Source organism: Mus caroli, chromosome X, assembly GCF_900094665.2.
Source record: "Mus caroli chromosome X, CAROLI_EIJ_v1.1, whole genome shotgun sequence".
NCBI lineage: Eukaryota > Metazoa > Chordata > Mammalia > Rodentia > Muridae > Mus > Mus caroli.
The window spans coordinates 139,991,547-140,012,062 of NC_034589.1; the positions used below are offsets into that span (position 1 = coordinate 139,991,547).

The 20,516-nt window shown below is 39.1% G+C and overlaps 1 protein-coding gene and 1 long non-coding RNA gene across 8 annotated transcripts in view; one reads left to right on the forward strand and one right to left on the reverse strand.

Moving 5' to 3' along the window:
• Wnk3 (WNK lysine deficient protein kinase 3) overlaps window positions 1–9,242 on the forward strand; it is a 129,067-nt gene extending 119,825 nt beyond the window's left edge. For all 7 annotated transcript variants that reach the window (XM_029473228.1, XM_021153288.2, XM_029473232.1 and 4 more), the window contains 2 exons: window positions 967–1,169; window positions 5,736–9,242. In XM_029473228.1, coding sequence (XP_029329088.1) covers window positions 967–1,169; window positions 5,736–6,065 — 533 coding nt within the window. In that variant the 3' untranslated portion in view covers window positions 6,066–9,242. The remainder of the gene's footprint in view (window positions 1–966; window positions 1,170–5,735) is intronic.
• LOC110286719 overlaps window positions 1–20,516 on the reverse strand; it is a 39,380-nt gene that overhangs the window by 15,349 nt on the left and 3,515 nt on the right. The window contains exons 3-4 of the long non-coding RNA XR_003835694.1: window positions 9,316–9,385; window positions 5,969–6,078 (exon numbers count right to left, since the gene is read on the reverse strand). This is a non-coding gene — a long non-coding RNA (uncharacterized LOC110286719). The remainder of the gene's footprint in view (window positions 1–5,968; window positions 6,079–9,315; window positions 9,386–20,516) is intronic.

Consider the following 20,516-nt stretch of genomic DNA (forward strand, 5'->3'; position numbering starts at 1 on the left):
CTTCTTCTTCTTCTTCTTCTTCTTCTTCTTCTTCTTCTTCTTCTTCTTCTTCTTCTTCTTCTTCTTCTTCTTCTTCTTCTTTTCTCCTCCTCCTCCTCCTCTTCCTCTTCCTTCCTCCTTCTCCTTTTCCTCCTCCTTCTTCTTTTTTTTTTTTGCCTATGACTTCTAAGTTCTAAGGGGGAGGTTTAGCCCCTTTGTAGGATAACTTCATTGAAACTCTTACATGTGTAGGTGTGTATGGAAGCTTAGAACAGTAGTTTCCATATAGCTTTGTCAAGCATCCTTAGGGTAGTAACTCCCTCCCCCAACCCTTTCACTTTTCCTTTTCTCTCACCCCCTCCTCATTCCTTCCCCCCACCCTCTTCTTTCTCTTTTCAGTTAGGTCTTTCATCCCCTCTGTGACCTATTTTCAATTTCCTGGCTTCTACAGAAGCTTAGCCTGGCTTCTTTCTCTTCTTTTTAATTCCTCCAAATATGTACTCAAGGAAGCTAATAAAAAGATTATTAAAGTATTATACTCACATTTTGGAGAGCCTGTTTATCACACATGGTTTATACCTATGGTAACCATTTAATTTGATGTCCAAGGTATAAGAAACTTGAATGTTCATGGGTTATTTGGTGATTACACCAGCATAGCAGCTTTAAATTAGCAATGTCATGTCAATTATAATTTATGGTTACCCCCATTTCATATATGTTGTTCAAAGAAGTGTTACCTTAGGCTAGGGACATGATGGCTTAGCAGACAAAGGAGCTTGCCTCCAACCTGATAACCTGAGTTTGACTCCTGGGAGTCCACATGGTAGAAGGAGATAGCTCACTTTTTCAGCTTGTCCTTTCACACACACACACACACACACACACACACACACACACACACACGTTAAAAGTTCTTAAGAAAACAAGAAACAAAGGAGAGTTATCTGGTTATCAGTTGTTTTGGTTTGGCTTTTTTTCTTGTAGATGCCCTGGGTGTGGAGAGTAATACCGTGTCATGCCAGCAATCTCCAGCCAGTAAGAAGGGGATGTTCACAGATGATTTACACAAGCTGGTGGATGACTGGACAAGAGAAACAGTAGGGCATTTTCCTAGTAAGCCAAGTTTAAACCAACTCAAACAGAGCCAACAAAAATCCGAAGCAGAAAACTGGAACAAGTCATGTGAAGTAAGTTGCTTTTCTTCTATCCTGTTTATAAAAATTAAAAACTATAAAATTGATTTGGGTCTACGATTATAGTTACTGTGCAAAAATGGTATGCCAATGACATTGAGACTTTTATCTTTATCTAGACTTATTCATGTCTTTGAGCAAATTATCTTTCAGACCAAGAGTTGCCAAGTTTGATGAAGGGACACATTAGTAAGCATTTTAGACTTTCTAAGCCACAGGGTTACAAGAATCAATTTGATTGTAATGCAAAAATCAGTCTAAGAAAATGTGTAAGCAAATGGTTGCAGCTCTGTTCCCACATGATTTATGGGCTGTTCCTCCAGTGAAGCCCTTCCCATTGGTAGCAGTTCTAATTTAGTTTTCCATATGCACAGTTTGCTGTGCTTAAAAGAACAAACATGCTTTATGAAAAGAAGTGGTGGGCCAAAATGTAATGGCTCTAGTTTTATGTTACTCTCTGTCTAAAAATATAAAATATTCAGAAAGAATTAATCTAGAGAGAGGGTTAATTTGATGGTACAAAGAATTAAGTGTTGAGGAAAAGATGTCCTTAAACCCAAAAAGGTATCTGAACTATCTCTATTTAGCATAAAAACAATCTTAAGGCTGTGGAAGGTGAAAAATTATGAGGTCTATTGAGTTTATAGAAAGAAGATGATAGTTATTCCACACGGCCATATAAGATAAGAAATACATATAAGTGGTATATGGGAAGATGCTCACAGTGTATTTTGAAGTGGGAAGAAGATAGATCATCTAACAAAATGTATAAAATAATATTATTTAGGCAAAGTTATATGTTATGCATATGTTTGTGAATATATATATGTATATATAAAGCTCTGAACACTATGCTAGAAGGTAACATTTGGACTCTATTTTATTTTGTACTTTTTTGTGTTCAAATTTTTAAAGTAAGCTATATTTTTTTGAAGTAAGCAAACCTATTAAAATTTGAAATGTAAGAATTTCAACCCTCATAATTGGAAGATATCTCTGGTTATATTATTATTCTGTGTATAGTTGGTAATAGATATAGTAATTGAACATAGTTTAATAAAGAACATATGAAAATACTTTCATTGTTACTTACATTGAGGTTATAGCTTAGTGGTAGAGCACTTGCTTGGCAATTAAGAAGCCTTGGATGTGATACCATGCACTGTGAGAAAAAAGGAAGACAAATGAGTAGTCTTCTTTAAACAGGACATGATGATGCACATCTGTTGTTGGCCCAGCACTTGGGAGGCTGAGCCACATAGGATAATGTTAACTAAAAAAAATAAAATAAAAATCTATTGCTAAGGTTAAATAAAACTATTCAAAATTTAGATTCCTTAACTAGTAAGCAGTGTGTCCACTTGGGAAATGTATGTGTTTGTCGTATTCCTGGCACCAGGTGATGCTCAGGTAGTATAATTACTGTTAAAATCTGAGATCCTTCAGAGGCATTTCAAGGCAGAAATGCATTTGTTCTGCCAATGAGAGACTTTGAATATGGCATGAAGGAAGGCTGTGTCGACTAGCTGGATGGTGGTTTATTGAGTATAAAGTAAGATGTTCACAAGAAGGGTAAGGAGAAAATTATGTATGAATAAAAGTGGTGAAGATCTTTTAACAGATTTGGGTCCCAGTGTCAGTCATTTATGAGTTGTATGACTTCATGTCTCTTTGCCTCAGAGTTCATGTATTTCAAATGTGAATAATCCTTTCAGGGTTACTGTGAAGATTAAGTTAGATAGCATCTACAGAGTTAGACCATCACATCACGGGGGTTACTTATATGTGGTAACTGTTTTGTAGTTTAGATTTGGTTGATGATATATTTGTGTAGAGGATCAGCTAGTGTTCTTGCACGGTACTGTTCTGTAGCCCTACTTAGCCACTACTGTTTGCATAGTCATGTGTCAAGCCATTATTGTGTGCCAAGTGCTCTGATAGACACAAGTAAAAGCAAATAGAGCCATTAAATCACAATTATAATAAGAACTACAAAGAGAGGTAGGTATAAGGGAATACATATTTAGGGAAATTTGACCTACTAAAACGTGGTCAATGAGGGCCAGTCAGATGCCCTAGTGTGTAAAGACACTTGTTGCCAATCCTAAATTCAATTCCAAAGAACCCACATGGTAGAAGGAAAGAATTAAGTCCCACAAATTGTCATCTGACCTCCACATGCAATAGTAAGTGGTTAAGGAAAGCATTTCTGATAAAGTGATAATTGAACTGAGATCTAAAGGAAGAGGAGGCTCTCAAATGTGGTTGTGGGAAGGAATCCTGTTTTAAGAAAGATGGATTGCTATGGCGCCCCAGGTCGTTAATAGGATGAAGCTTGAATCACTGTTCATTTGTTGTAAGAAGAGCACTGACTGAAGCAAGAAGACAGAATTTGGTGGGATCGGGGTCAATGTTTTCCAGACAATCAGGAGTTAGTCACAGTAGGCTAGCTGATATTTAAGAAAGAAGAGACAAGATTTGGTAATTGGATGACTGTATGACTTGATTAGTAGTGGCTGCTGTTTGTGTGTTATTCCTGGATGCTGATCACTGAAATTGTGCATATGAGCAGATATGGTAGTGTAGGGGATGATTGCCTGTTTGGGCATTTGAATCAGAGATATCTTAGGAATACTAAAGAGTAAATTTACAACCTCTCTAATTTAGGCTTTTAAAAAGCATACTATTGTTTTTAAAACAATAATACTCATTACATATCTTAACCAATGAAAAAAAGTAATTTTTAAGATACCATTTTCAAATCCCACCACTCAAGAATGGATGCATAGAAATACCTTATTCAAATGTGAGCACACTATATTACCATTTTAAATCAGAAGCATTACATTTAATTTTACCTTTCCAGAAAGAAAGTACTGATACAAAATGCTCAACTTTAAGTAAAATATTTTGTAACTAAACATACATTGTCATTCATTTTCAAGTAAAACTTTAAAAAAAAGTTTTCCTAACTTACATTAAAATTTTCTAACAAAAGTGTAATTGAAAGTTTAGTTTTAGCTTGAAGTAAGGATTTGAGGCTCCTAGGAGAATTATTTACATTCATTGGAATCATTATTCCTATGTGCTTTATTAATATATTCTAATCTCTATTCATATATTTAATCACAATATTAAACAAGAATATATCTTTTCAGTACTGCTCAAAACATAATTGTCTTGTGGTTTTGAGTTTAATTTAGAAGAACAGAGGGCTGGGAAGGCAGCTTAATCAGTAAAGTACTTAGCATGCAAGTATGAGGACTTGAGTTTAGGACTTAGGGCCCATATGAAAAAGCTGGGTATGTGTGGTGCATGCATAACTACCAGCACTGGGTAGGAAGAGACAGAAGAATTCTTGGAGATTGCTAACTAGCCAGCCTTGCCTATTTTGTGAGCTTCGGGCCAGTGACAGACTCTGCCTCAAAAAACAACTTGGATAGCACCTGAGGAATGACACCCGAAGTGGACTTCTTGCCTCTATATGCACATAAGCTCACATGCATGTACACAGCACACACACAAGAATAAGAGTAAATGTGTATGGATATAGCAGAAGGGCTAGAGAGATGGATGATTTGGGCATTAAAAGCATTGGCTGCACTTTCAGAAGACTTGGATTTGATTCCCAACACCACATGGTGGCTTACTTCTGTCTGTAACTCCAGTCCCCGATGATCTAGCGCCCTCTCCTGGCCTCCATGAATAATACATACGCATGTTACATACATACATGCATATATACATATACACACACGCTGGAAAACTAACAATTAAAATAAAATAAAAAGATTATAACAGAAGTGTCAGGCTTTAAGATAGTGAAAAGGGAACAGAGGAGATATTTACTGAGCATTTACTATATGTTAGGTCCCCTGGTTACACTGATTATGTTCCTCTGTCCAGAGAATCATACAAGTAAGATGGTCTATTTTCCTCTATACATACAGTCTAAAAGAACATTCGTGGCAGGCAGAATGAATTAAAAGCAAAATAATACTGTTAGGATGAGTAAAGTAGGGGCTAAAGTGTGAACAGGAAGTTAATATGGGCCTTGGAGTTATCTGGAATGGGTTGAAATCCCTGTCTTACTTGCTTGGTGACCTTGGGTTGCTTACCAATTTTAGTTTCTGTTTCCTTATCTAATAATGCCTATAGTGAAAAGCAGGGCAGTTAGGAAGATGAGCTGAAGTAAAGATGGGCTGCAGAGATGGCTCAGTGGTTAAGAGTACTGACTGCTCTTCCAGAGGTCCTGAGTTCAAATTCCAGCAACCACATGGTGGCTCTCAACCATCTGTAATGAGATCTGAAGCCCTCTTCTGGAGTGTCTGAAGACAGCAACAGTGTATCCACATACATGAAATAAATAAATAAATAAATAAATAAATAAATAAATAAATCTTTAAGAAAAAAAAAGAATGTTACTCATGTATAACTCATAGAAAGGTGCTTCACTCAATGTAATAGAAGTGAAGCAAAAAGAATAGGCATAGAGGCTGAGAAAAGAATGTGCCATATGAACTGATGTTATGTTTTTATGTTTGTTTTTGTTTTTGTTAGAGTACTCCATCTACTATGGGATACACGTCAAACTGGATTTCTTCTCTCTCCCAAATTCGTGGAGCTGCCCCAACTTCCTTGCCACAAGGACTCCCACTCCCTTCATTTCATGGGCCATTAGCATCATATGGAATGCCTCACGTTTGTCAGTATAATGCTGTGGGTGCCGCAGGTTATCCAGTACAGTGGGTAGGAATTTCTGGAACAGCACAACAGTCTGTAGTGCTTCCTACCCAATCTGGGGGACTCTTCCAGCCAGGGATGAATTTGCAGTCATTTCCAGCTCCACCAGTGCAGAATCCAGCTTCAATCCCTCCTGGTCCTAAATGAATCCAAGTTGATGCTGAAGGAAGGGGAGAGAACTTTCAGAACACCTGTGATGCTACACTTTCTTCTTGAGTTCTGCCGTATTTTCTCTCATTCGTGTCTACTTTAAACTGTGTTTTTTGTTGTTCCAATGTGATATTTGATACAGCTCATCTTTCTGTAGTTAATGTGCAATTTGCACAAAGAATACTACACACAGAAATGTTTTTTCACTTCAACTCCTATCCTCTTTGATACTTGATTTTTAAAAAAATACTGTTCCGAATGCTTTACTAGCACAGCTTAAGTGTTACCATTTCCAAGACACCTTCCATGTGTTGCGGAGACGCGCTCACCCCGCCTAACCTCTTTTTTATGCTGCTACCAGCAGTTGTGTGAGACCTCTCTTTAACATGTGTAAAAAAAGTATGTGGATTGGTTCTCCCCAAATGTGGATGACGTAAGACCCTCCAATAGCCAGTCTTGTGGGATTCGTCATGTCTGTCTTAGTTTTTACTTTTCACAGAAGGCAGTAACTGGCTGCAGGATATGTTTTGATGTATAAATGTAGTAGACTTTTGTCAAGCAGTACAAAACCTGAGTGTTTTTAATGTGATTTTCTCCCCGTCATCACAGCAGGAGGAGTGAGGGCTTGTTCGGAGTGAGGCGGAGGGAAAGGCAAAAGCAGAACTGTAACAGTTCCTTGAATCTACAGCTACTAGAGCTGATTCTGGGTTTCAGTAATAACCCAGAGCGGCCATCTTTTCTCATGTGCACACCACTTTGGTTTTGAGCATCCAAAAGGCACTGGTTTGGCTTGCATTCTTTTGCTAGGCCCTGCAGCTGATATAAATCTCATTTGGGGGGTAATCCTTGCAATCCTAACCAAGGAGATTCAGGTTAACACTTCTGTTAATCCATTCTTCTAAAGTGAAATGTACTTGACACACTAGGGTTTGTAGCTTTTGAGACTTTTGCATAAAACACTGGCTTTACAGGGTTCTAAGAGATGTAGGATACACACTGTCCTGCAGTGAAATAGTACACCCTAGGATGATATTATTTAAATTGCCTTTAACCTTTTTTGATGACAATGTTTGGGTTGTTATCATTTCTTACTAGTGTCTATAGAGTTAGAACATTTTAGATCTTAGATGCGTTTGTCAGCCTCTTGAGAATTTGAGAGACTTCACTGTCAAGTTGCACTTTACTGGGTTTTATCCAGTTTTTGGAGGAAGGGAGGCAGTGTCAAAATGTACACCTTTGGTTTTTAGGAAGGTTAACTTTAGTAATCTTAAGCGCTAGTCACAGGGTTACCCAATTTTCAGTCTGTGAAACCCAAATAGAATTTTTACTTGGTTTATATCAACCCCTCTGTATACATGTTCAAATGACTTACCATTCATTGAAACTTTGAAAGTCCTTTCAAATACATGTTTTCCTATTTAGGAATTCTCTTGGTAACCATTCCAGACTGTGGTCTTTGTTTCTGTTAACCAATTTTCCTCCATATTCCTCTAAACCCTACCCCCATGGGCTTGCCGGGAAGTGAGAAAACTTAATGTATGTGCTTTTTTCATACAATTTCATACGTTGTGACATTCAGTACCCTTCTTAAAAGTTGTCTTACATTGCTTACCTAAAGACCACACCTGTCATCACATTTTTATCACTGTTTCTGGGGGCACTCCGTGGATTGCTATTGGTAAGAGCCACAGTTTCTTTTCCTAAGCTAGCATGTTTTGGATGAGACCAGATCATTTGCACGGATTCCTCAAATTCCTTCCATGGTATTGCTTTGCATTTGAAGTGATTTTTAAGCTATTCATGTAGTGCAGTTGCTTGCATTGTAGTGTTTTCCACAATGCTCCTAAACCCTATAGTTCTTTAAAACTGTTTCATTATCAGTTGGTTCTGTGTAATTGTATTGGGCTAAATATCTGTAAGGTGAAATACTACAGGTTTTGAGACTGGATCTCCTCTAGTTGCAATCCTTTTAAACAGTGCCCCATGGTGAAAACAAATTCCACAGATGACATGTACAATTCCATTTACTAATGGCTGCTCTACATAGTATGTCCTGTGTTTTGTTACACATCTCAGTTTTACATATAATTCATTGTTCTTGTTTGCCTGCAGATGTTTGCAGTGCCTTGTAATATTTAGAATCTTTTCAGGTTTTGCTGGAAAGAAAAGTCATCTTCTAAAGTTTGAAGATGGAACTAGTGTACTGCTGTCTCCATGCTGACTGCAGTATCTGGGTTAACATATATGTTACATATACATTATGCATATGTAATGTGTAGAAGTTAAAGCTTACAAAAAAAGGGAGTGTGCAGAAATGAAAACAGTGCTATTCACTTTGCTGTGGGGTTTTCTTTACTTTCCCTCATTGCTTTTTGATTTGATTCAGATTATAGTCACTTTGATTGTAAATAATGATTAGTTTTCTAGGTGGGAATTTTGTATTGTTTCATAATTTTGATAAGTCTTATAATCATGCTGTTTCCATTCTTGCCTGAGGTACTTTTCTTCCCCCATAAATAATGAATTCCAGATAACGCTCAGAAGTACCCTTTTTCTTTAACAAAAAGCCTAGTCTATATAATAAGCCTTCTGTTCATTTCTAGAAAGTGCACAAACCTATCCTTTTTGCTTTTTCTTGTAAGCAACACAAAGGTTGCACTTAGCCACCATCTTGTAAAGTTTCCTTGTGAAATAGTTGGTATGTCCACCCATTCTGTTTCCCCCTCCAAGCGCACATCTGATGAGCAGTGTTGTATACTCATGTGTGATGACATGAGCAAGTCACCATGAAGCACTGCTCTTGGGTCTGTGGAGTTGGGTGTAACAGAAGACTGGAACCAGTACTGCTGTATTCAGTGCAGAACCCTCCATATACCTGGAGCAGTCTTGAATCTAAGCAATTTGCTGTAGTTTCACAAATATCCCTGCAGTTTTCATCTCTTCCTTGCTTATACCAAGCAGAAGTTCTAATAGTTTGACAGGAAACCTAACTGTGAACGTTTAAAAGGCACTTCCGCTGTGATTTTTGGGTTGAGTGTAGAGTGTTTTCTAAGGTCTGATGCAATGTTATCATCTGAAAACCCCAGATCTACTGGCAGTCCAGTTACTTTTGTTTATCTACCTCGTTTTTCAGTACTGTTTTAGGTGCACAAGTAAATGTTGCCTGTGAAACTTGCTTTTTTGCCTTGATTCATTGTGTTAGTGTAGATTCTCAATCTGGCTTGCCTTTTTTTGTCCTAGCACTCACCATGCATGTGGGATGAGAGGAACCATCATTCTGCCACCAAATCTCTGTTTAAGCGATGACAGCCATGCACCTGTGTATAATAAAGTTAGGGGGTTGGGGGATGGAAAGCAAAGAGAGAAATTAAATTGGTGGCAATACAGGTCTTGGTGGTGGGAGCTAGTTTTCAAATGTACTGAGGTGAGACAGCCCCAGTGCCCCCAACTTCATATGTATTGGTGATGTTTTCTTACTCAGTGCCTAAAGGGCTATGGGTTGTAATTGCTTTAACTACCACAGTGAAATACTTGACCTCTTAGGGCAGTGACCCATCTTCAAAATGTTATCAGACTGCCTGGTATTTACAGTGACAGTTTTGTTATCTTAAAATGGCAGAATGCATTTCATTTGGATCATAGTTGGTAGTAAGCTTTTAGATAATTGCTTATCTAATCTCTGTAGTTTAATGGACTCTCTTTGCTGTATTTTCTAAGCATTGAAAATTCTCTTTCCCCCTTTAAAAAACTCAGCAAATGTTTGTAACTGGATATTCCTTGTTTCACATGTTTACTGTGTAACACTACATTTTTAATATTAGTAAATACTATATTTCAGTCGTCATTTATAAGTACATTCCTGAGGTATATTTGCCATCAATTTGTGATTCAGTTACCTCATGTTTTCTTTGATTAAGAAAAACCTGAGCCTTCTGAGGTGGTATGCAAGCCATTTTCTAGAATAGATTGTTTTTTTTTTTAAATCTGTAGTTAATCAGGGACTTATTTTCCCTCCCTTTATTTAGAAGATATAATAGAAAGGTATGTATATATAGAGAAGACTTTTGATTTGGTAAATAAAATTCTAGGGTTAAAATTTAAAACTCTAACCCAAAATATGAAATGAAAACACTCGAACATAGTACCAGTTCTTTTTACATAAAATTAGTGTGCAATTGGTATGGAGACATACTTTCAGACCACCCTGGAAAGAGTCTCTTTTTTATGTGTATGAAGGATGAATTCAAACATTGATCAGGGACCTTGACAACTATCATGTGAATGGGCCCACAGTAGTAATCAGGTTAAAGTGATTTTCCACTGAGATGGTTGAAAGAATGTACAGATCAACAGCTCCGATTCTGGGAGGTTCTCTGTGAAGTAAAACAACCCAGACTGTTAAAAAGCTAAAGGTCAGGTGAGAAGGCAAGGGGAAGACTACACTCTGAAGGGGCGATGCATGGAAATGCTCACTTGGCACCCTTCTAGCTTTTTTACATTGTGTTTCTTCCCACCATAACTTAAGATTTAAGGTTGAGATTTGTAGTCTAGACCCCTCAGCAGGTAGAGTGGATACAGTGACTGGTCAGAAAGTGCAGTTGCAGGTCTGTCATGCTCAATCACTTAATGCTATAATGTGTTTCCTGCGAATATCAAGCATGTAGACCAAGTGCAGCATGGGAGCCACTCAGGAAGTTTATGAAATTAAACTTTCATGCATAATTTACCATGAAATATGTAGATTTCAGCCAATTCTCAATACTTAACATTTAGTTATATATGTGAACTCTCCTTTCTTAATTCGGGAATGTAGCATTATATAGAATGCTGTTAAACTTAATTTTAACCCTTTTTAACTTTTTTTTTTTTTTGGTAAGCCAAGTGATCTACCTTTCAGCAGTTGTCTGGTTTTGATTCGTCGAAACTGTGATTTTTATTTTAATTACTATCCAACTGTTGTTAAATATTTTGTTTCCTGGAATTTTGTTTTGAAATAAAAATAAAGGCTGTGTTAAATGAGTATGTCACCTTATTAAAATTCTGTCATACTTAATGCAATTAACTGGCTTAAATGTTTTTTTTTCAATCAAGTATATATAATTGAACAGATTTAAGAAACTTAGTCTTACAGGTTGAGCTGGCTTTGCAGTAGGGGGCACCTGCTTCAGCCATGTCTTCCCTGTTGATTTGCATGCAATTCTAACACATTCTAACACATTTCCTGCCTTCTCCATATTTGCAAATGAGCCAGAGTTATAACCTATTGTGTTAACTAAGGTTTCAACTGTGAATTGACTCACACAACAGTCCTAACATAGGTCTCCACTTCTTAAGGCAAATTTAGGGGTGGGGAGATAAGCGTTTTCTAAGGGTCATATGGCTAGTGGTAAAGTCTAGAGTCAAACACGGGTCTATCTGACTCCATAGTATATACATGTAATAACCCAGGAATATTGCATAACATAAATAATAATCCAAGTAGACTGAGAGTACATTTTAATTGTTTGGATTCATATGCATGTTCTTTACATTTCCTGTCATGAAACTGTCCCGTGCTTGTTCCTTATGAAACACTTTATTTTCTTCCCTTCCAATGTTGAGCACCTTTAGAAAAATAGATTTGGGAACCTGAGAGATGGCTCGATGATTAAGAGCACTGGCTGCTCTTCCAGAGGTCCTGAGTTCAATTCTCAGCACATGGTAACTCACAGCTATCTGTAACTCCAGTTCCAGAGGACTTGGCACCCTCACACAGACATGTGGGCAGAACACCAATGCACATAAAAACAAATCTTTAAAAAAGAGAGAAGGAAACCTCCCTCCTATCACTTCTCGATCATCAGTGTACAAAGGCTTTAGGAATTGTAAAGCCATGTCAGATCAATCAATTACTTGTTCACTTGGCTGTTGATGTAGAAGAAATATGTGTATGCAAAGAGCCCTACAAGAAAGAGTAATAAGACCTACTGGGAATGTTAATTGTGTGAGGCATGAGTGCTTGTGCCTGGAGTCCTGGGTGATTTGGAGGCTGAAGCAGGAAAATTGCTGGATCTGTGGAGTTATAGGCTAGCCTGGGAAAGATAGCAAAATCTTTTTCCAAAAGAAAGAAAAGAGAAGAGGCACAGAGAGGATAAAAATGGAGCGAATCGAGATTAGATGAATCCTTAAAAGCTTTTTAAAGATCCATATTTTAGCCAGTAGTGCACACCTGTAATCACAGCACTCAGAAACCTGAGAGGAGGGTGGTGGTAGTGATTTCAATGCCAGTCCTAGACTATGTAGTAAGACCTTTTGTCAAATAAAAGGCTCACTTTGATTCAGTAACTCAGAGGGACAGTAGAACAAGCATGGGCGATTTGATTTTCTAAAATGAGCTGGTTCCATTGACAGGTAAAAGGAGTTCCTTTATTTCTTATTTCCCGAATGTGCTTATTAGATATTGCAAGTGTCTTGTACACTCAATTTGCACTTGAGAAATCAAACTGATTGGAATAGACCTGATTCTTATTACAGTTAATACAGATACCTTTTGGAGTCCCTCAGACCTGGTTTTGTGTTCTGGTTTATAAAGTTGAGGCAGTACCTAACTTTCACAGCTTCAGTGAGAGTCCTTAGCATTGTGCCCACTAATGTAGTGCCCACTAATATAGGTTTCTTAACTAATAGTAACTAACAAACAGTAATAGTAACTAATCGTAACTAACTAATAGTAACTACTACTACTAGTTTCTTAACTAATAGTAACTACTATTTAAGTAATTACTTAAATAACAATTAATTAATAACTGTTTTGACTCCACAAATCTCTCTTTTAAAAGAAAAATATGACTAAACATTACCCAATTGTGTTCTTCCATTCCATTTTGTATTGGTATTCTGAAATTACTAGCACTGAATAGCTTGTAGACAAAACAGAGATATTTAGCTAACAGTTTTGGAGACTCAAAGTCTAAAGATTAGGCAGCTATATCCATTCAGCCCTCTGAGAAAGAACATGGGTGTGTGTGTGCACACTCGCGCGCGCGCACACACACACACACACACAGGCTCTGCATCACAGCATGGTAGGCAGGGAAGTGGAAAGGGAAATGGCTGGGTGAAGAAGGGGTCAATTGTGTGTATCAGCCTAGTTCTGCGGGGGCAAGTATGTACAACCATAAGAAAAGTTTTAATCCTTTCATGAGGGCAGTGTCCCATTTAATTTCAGTGAGGCCTCACTACCTCCCAACACTGCTACATTGGGAATAAGCTTCCATTAAAGATGCATGCCAGTAATCCCAGCATTCAGAGGGAAGAAACAAAAAGGTCACTGCCAGTTCAAGGCCAACCTGGGCTACATAGTGAAACCTTGATTCAAAGCAAAACAAAACTCCTTTGAGGGCTAGATATGGTGGCACACCTCTTTAATCCCAGCACTTGGGAGGCAGAGTCAAGCAGACCTCTGAATTCCAGACCAGCCATCACTGCATAGTAAAACTCTGTCTCAAAAAAAAAAAATCCTTTGAGGAATACAAACCATGTATAAACCATCAAATTCTACTTTTGAACCCTAAGATTTATGTCCTTGGCAATGCAAAATGTACTCTGTGCAAAGGCTTCCTATGTTTTAACTCATTTTAGTACAAATCAAAAGTTCTAAGTCTCATCTTAGACTCAAGGCAATCCCTCACTGTGAATGTATAAAATCAAAAGCAAGTTATCAGACTTGGTATATTGTTAAGTGCCTCCTGCTATGCTCATGGTACTTGTTCAGGATCCTCACTGGGGGAAAAAAAAACCAACAAATTTCGTATGACATTTGCTTTCAAGATACAAGAGAAAAGGAGAAATAGAATAGACATTTCCTTTCTAAAAGAAATAGACATACAGGAATGAGAAATGGGTCTCAAACAAGACTGTAATGCAAAAGTGTAGACTTACAGCTTGAAGTTCTGTATCTGATAGCCTGTACCTAGTATAGCAAGAAGAGGTCCTGAACCTTTGCTAGTTGAGACCCATGTAGCTACTGTACAGCTATGCATATGGCTTTGCATGCTGCCACTGATACTGCCTTTCTAGGGTTTAAGTGGCAGTCTCATGGATCTATACATTCTTGTTAAGGACATCTACAGTGGCACACTAGGCTTTCCTTGGCACTCTGGGTAGAATAGCTCTGCTTTTACCATATGTGGGTCAGCATAGTCTTTGGAGTGATGGCACAAACTGTGTTCCAGGGCCATTTGAACCACAGCTGGAGGAGCCATAGAGAACTGCACTGTAACAGAGGAGCAGCAATGGTAAGGAAGCCCTGAGCAGCAAAGCCAGAGAAGCTCTTCCCCTCCCTAAAAGCACTTTGTCTTTCTAGGCCTCTGGGCCTAAGTTGGAGGGGGCAGTTTCAAGGATTTCTGAAATGTCCTGCAGGCCTTTCCCCATTTTCTTTACTGTTAGCACCTTCCCCTTGAGATCTGCACTCATCTTCACTGTTTGGTTTGAGCTTCTTTGCTATAAGGTCTCACTCGATATCCCAGGTTGGCCTCAACCTCCTGATGAGCCTCCTGTCTCAGTCTCCAAGGTACTGGGATTATAGGGAGTCGGTTTTTGTTTGGCTTTTGTTTTGCTTTGCTTAGACAGGGTCACATATAGTCTAGGCCAGGGTCAAGTGGTACCTTCAATTCCTGATCTTTCTGCTTCCACCTCCCCGGTTCTGGAACTACAGGCATGCGTTGTTTGGCTTGTTTTCAATTTTGTGTGTGTGTGTGTGTGTGTGTGTGTGTGTATGTGTGTGTGTGTGTGTGAGAGAGAGAGAGAGAGAGAGAGAGAGAGATCTGTGTATGCACAATTTTGTGTGACTGCACATGTATGTGGATGTGCATGGAGACCCATGGTTGTTGGAGGAGAATTATCCTCAGTCACCTTATTTATTGAGGCACATCCTCTCAGTCAAACACAGAGCTCACTGGCTAGTTGAGCTATCCAGCCATCTCTGGAGATCCTCTGTCTCTGCCTTCCAAGGCCTGCTTGACCTTTACTTGAGATCTGGGAATTTTAACTCTAGACCTTTTTTGTTTTTTGTTTTTTTTAAGGTAGGTGACTTAGTTACTTTTCTATTATTGTAACAAAGCTCCATAGCCAAAACAGCATACATATGTTTTTAAAAGTTTATTGGGGATTGTCTTAGTTTCAGGGAGTTAGACCATGACCATCATGGCTCCAAGCATGGCATCAAGCAGGCCTGGGTGATGGAGCAGCTCCTAAGAACTTATATCCTGATCCACAAGTTGGAGGCAGAGAGAGGGAGCTGGCTGGGAATGGTGTGGAAACCAGAAAGCCTACTCCCAGTGACACACCTCCTCCAACAAGGTCACATCTAATCATCCCAAACAGATGCACCCACTGGGAACCAAACATTCAAACATGAGCCTATGGGAGCCATCTTCATTCAAATCACCACAGTAGGATGGTCTAGCCAAGAAATAACTCAAAACTCTAATACGTCTGCCTTCACCTCCTAAATGCTAGAATTTCAAGTCTGAGCAGCCCACACCTGCATCTAGTTTCCGATCTTCCTGTCTCATCCTTTTCACTGGCTTGCCCCAGGGTAGGCTCTACTAATCTTTAGCAAGCATTTGCTCAGCAGCACTTTTATTTTGTTTTCCCGAGCATAGGTTTTCACAAGACTATGAATTTTCTAAGGAGTCTCACTATAAATCTCACTCAAGAATGCCCAAGAATAACCATGCCGTAGCACAAAGGCACCGACATAACGCAGCTTAACAATAATTGCTCTTTTAAGTTAGGGTTTCTATTGCTGGGAAGAGACACCATGACCACAGCAACTCTTATAAAGGAAAGCACTTAATTGGGGGCTAGCTTACAGTTTCAGAAGTGTAGTCCATTATCATCATGGCAGGACATGGCAGCGTGCAGGCAGACATGGTGCTGTAGAAGGAGCTGAGAATTCTACATCTTGATCTGAAGGCCACCCCCACAGTGACACACTTCCTCCAACAAGGCCACACTTCCTCCAACAAGGCCACACCTCCCAATAGCACCACTCCCTGGGCCAAGCATTCGAATGCATTAATCTATGGGGGCCATTCCTGTTCACAGCACCACAACTGCCAAGGATGGCTCCCAAGTTTCCAATAGAATAGATCTAATTTCTGTCAGCATCCTGGTCACAACCACTTATCCAATCTCTAAAATATGTTAGCATCTTTCATGGTCTCATCACATGAGTCCTCTCCAGAATCACCCATAATATTCTTTATAGCTTTCTCTAGTAAGTTACTCTAAATTCTTTCAGCCCACAGCTATGACCCAGCTCCAAATCTCCTTCCACATTTCCAGGTATAGTTACAGACACTCCTTTACTCTTTGGATTCAGAATTTGTTTCTTTAGTGTTGCTATGACAAGGGATCTGACGTTCTGTATTTTGAAAAGGTGTTCAGTGAGGTATATATAAAAGAGAATATGAAGTTGGGAAAGGAATATGGTGGTGGTGGGGTACTGGAGGAATTGAACAGGAGGAGTGGGGGTAGATGTAATCAAAATACATTGCATGCATTTATGAAATTTTCAAAGAATAAGTACTATTATTCTTTTAAAAGAGAGTATGTTGCTAGACAGTGGTGGTGGCACAGGCCTTTAATCCGAGCACTCAGAAGGCAGGGACAGCTGGATCTCTGAGCTTGAGGCCAGCCTGGTCTACAGAACAAGTTCCAGGACAGCTGGAACTACACAGAGAAACCCTGCATCGAAAAACCTAAATAATAACAACAACAATAATAATAGTAGTGTATATTTCAAACTGTATAAGGAAATGAGGTAATAGGCACACTGTAATCTTCTAAAACAATTTTTCTCCTTACACAGTCACCCTCATTTGTACCAAAGACTAGAAAAGCCTGATTTGTTTACAAAATAAGTTTGGTCTCATTAAACTCATCCTGATTAATTATATAAATCCAGCAGGAACTATCGTGGTTCTTTAAATTTGCTTTGCTGTAACTTTTTGTATGACATCTCAGAGCTAGGGGGCTGGGAGAGATGGCTCAGCAGTTAAGAGCACTGGCTGCTTCTTCCAGAGGTCCTGAGTTCAATTCCCAGCACCTGCATGACAGCTCATGCTCTGATGCCCTCTTTGATCTGCAGGCATACATGTAGACAAAGCACCTGCATACATAAAAATTAATTAAAAATAAGCAATATGTCTTTTTAAAGGAGAAAAAGAAAAAATCTCAGATCTGGACATGGTGGCCCCATGCCTTCAATCCCAGCACTGACAAGACAGGGACAGAAGGATCTGAGTTTGAGGTGAGCCTGGCCTACATAGTAAGTGCTAGGACTGCTCCCCAAGTGCTGGAACCAAAGTTTTGCATTACCACGCCCAGATAATTTTTATTTATTGTTTTTACTTATTCGGTTTGTTTGTTTTTAGATAGTCTCCCTTTGCAGCCCAGGCTGGCTTAACATTGAATCCTCCTGCCTCTCTGCCTCTATCTCCTGGATTACATCTCCCAGGACTACAGGTGTGTGTCACTATACCCAATGACTTACAAAAACTTCCTGAGGTTAGAAAACCAAGCTAAGTACTCACCATAAAATTTCCTTCTTAGAACTGGGCAGTGGTGGCACATGCCTTTAATCCCAGCTCTAGGGAGGCAGTAGCAGGCAGGTGCATCTCCAAGTTTGGGGCCAGCAAAGATTTTGGGCATCCAGGGCTACATAGAGGAACCCTGTCACGATGCCAGCCTGATCTACAGAGTGAGTTCCAGGACAGCTACAGAGAAACCCTGTCTCAAAAAATGAGAGAGAGAGAGAGAGAGAGAGAGAGAGAGAGAGAGAGAGAGAGAGAGAGACCCTGTCTCAAATAACTTTAAACTTTTCCTCCATAGGACCTACAGATTTGAGTGATGTTCTCCTTCTAAGGATCCCCAAAATATTTTGAGATTCCTGGACCTACTCCCCCCATAAGACAACTATATAGAAAGCAAAATAGCTATCTTTTTGTCCTTTTGGTTGTGAGTCTAGCCTTTACTGGCTGAGCCATCTCTCCAGCTGCTCATCAGGCTTCTAAGTAGAGCTTTATTGACTCGTATCTGACAGATTTTTATTGAGCTACCTAAAATAACCACAAATATAAGAGTACTAACAAATAGTTTCTGAATTCTGGAGGGTATGGAAAAAGATAAAAGACTTCTATCTTTTCTTGGCAAAAGTGTGCTCTACCAAAATGCTATAAGGTATAAAGAGATGAAGAAACATTTTCTAACTCTGGGAGATAAAACATTTAACAAAAACAGTAAGCCATTAAACGTATGCTCATTCATGAATAAATTCTTGGTGGGTTTGGATGGTTAGGGAGCTCAAATGCCATCAGTTTCTTCAGTTATAGCAGTTCGTGCAGAACGAATTTAAAGATGTCAGAAATGTAAAAACCAGTTGGAGTCTGCTCAGTGACTTAATCTCCTTGCAGAAATAATTCTGGCCAAGAGCTGGTTGTCAGTGTTTTCAGAAAAGAAGGAAAATAATAATAGAGTGTGCCCTGCAAGTAGTGATTGGAAAGGAAGTTGGACTACTTCTGAAGTACGCAACATTTTAGCAAAATAAGCACAGTTACGACAGAGAGCCTGTTGGGATTCCAGGTGTGTTCTGTCCCAGGAACTCATCAGTAGCTTCCATGTAAATGAGACTTAATCTTAATCATTATATAAACAATGTTTTGTGTATGATTTAACACAGAGTAAGCCAAATCTGTTTAATGTCTTTCTTTTACAAGGTAATAGACACACACTTTTACTGGGAATGTAATTCAAATGCTAGAATTCTTGCCCAGCAAGCATAAAGCTCTAGGTTCATTCCCAACCCCTCATATGCCTCGCATGGTAGCACATACAGAATCTTATTGCCCAGGTGGATATAGAAGAATCAAATGTGTTTTAGGTCATCCTTAGCTACATAGCAGGTTCAAGGTCAGCATACCCCATTGAAAGACAAAGAGAGGAAGAGATGAGCAGACTTTGGACTTTGCAGGGGCCCAACTAGAAAATCCCAAATTTAATCTGAGGTTCAATAGTCTGAAAGTGATATTGAACCACACCTGTTAGCTCGCAAGTTTGAGGCCAGCCTAGGCTGCATAATGGTCCAGGCCAACCTGAGCTACAGAGAAAGACAATCTTAGTTAAGGTTTTTATTGCCATGAAGAGATACCACAATCATGGTGGGGATCATGGGAACATGCAGGTAGACATGATGCTGTCGAAGTTGAGGTTCTACAACTAGATCTGCAGGCAGCACAGAGAAAGCAAGACTCTGGGTCCAGTTTGGGCTTTTGAAACCTCAAAGCCCACCCTCAGTGGCATACAAAGGCATACCTACTCCAACAAGGCCACACCTTCTAATCCTTCAAGTAGTGCCATTCCCTGATGACCAAGTGTTCAAATACATGAGACTTAAGGTTAAAAACATTTAATTAGACCTTACTTGTCTATTTAATCAAAATAGCAATAAAATATTTTAGAGCTGAGCTGATAACTCAGTTGGTAGAGTGCTTGTGTAGGGTTCATGAAGCTATCATGAACTTAGCACTGCATAAACTGGTTATGGTGGTGCACACCGGTAATCCTAGCACTTGGGAGGCAGAGGCAGGAGGAACAGTTCTAAGTCATCCTTAGCTATATAGTCAGTTTGAAGACAGTTTGGGATACATGAGACCCTGTCTCAAGAATAAATTTGTAGCTTATTTTCTTATCTCTTTCTTTAAAAATTTCAACAATAAATAGAATGCAGTCCTCGTCTCAAAAGGAATAGGTGATACTTTCTTCTGAGGTAAATATGAGTGACCTAGGAACATGGATTCATGCTGCCTCCGAGAAAATATTCTACTCCAAAATCAATGAATTTTCCAAATACAGGAATGTGGTGGAGGTGGAGGTGGGGGTAGGAGTAGGGTTCCCAGAAAAGCCTGAAGACACTGCTATGGAATTTTAGGTGATCTTTGATACCTTCTCTCTCTCTCTCTCTCTCTCTCTCTCTCTCTCTCTCTTTTTTAATTATTTTGAGGAAGGTCCTCATTATGTACTCCATACTGTCCTGAAGTCCACTTCCTACCCACAACATCATCCCATTTTAGTCTTCTTTGTGCTGGGACCATAGGCATGCAATGAATGCCTCTCTGTTAACATTTCTAGTTTGGGGAATAGTGGACGTCAGTAGTCTGCTAAAAAATGCATTCCAACAGGTTTGATTTTGGTTTTATGTTTTTTAGAAAGAGGTTTTGTTATTGTTTTGAGTTTTTGTTGTTTCTTGTTTTTGTCAGAGTGGTAAACAATGAATGACTATTATGGGGACAAAAGATAGCCCAGGATAATTTGGCTCTGGATCTGCAACATTCCAATTCTCCACAATCACGAAGCTCCAACCAGTAAACCCTGAGAAGTGTTCGTGCTGGTGTCACACTTTGGGGA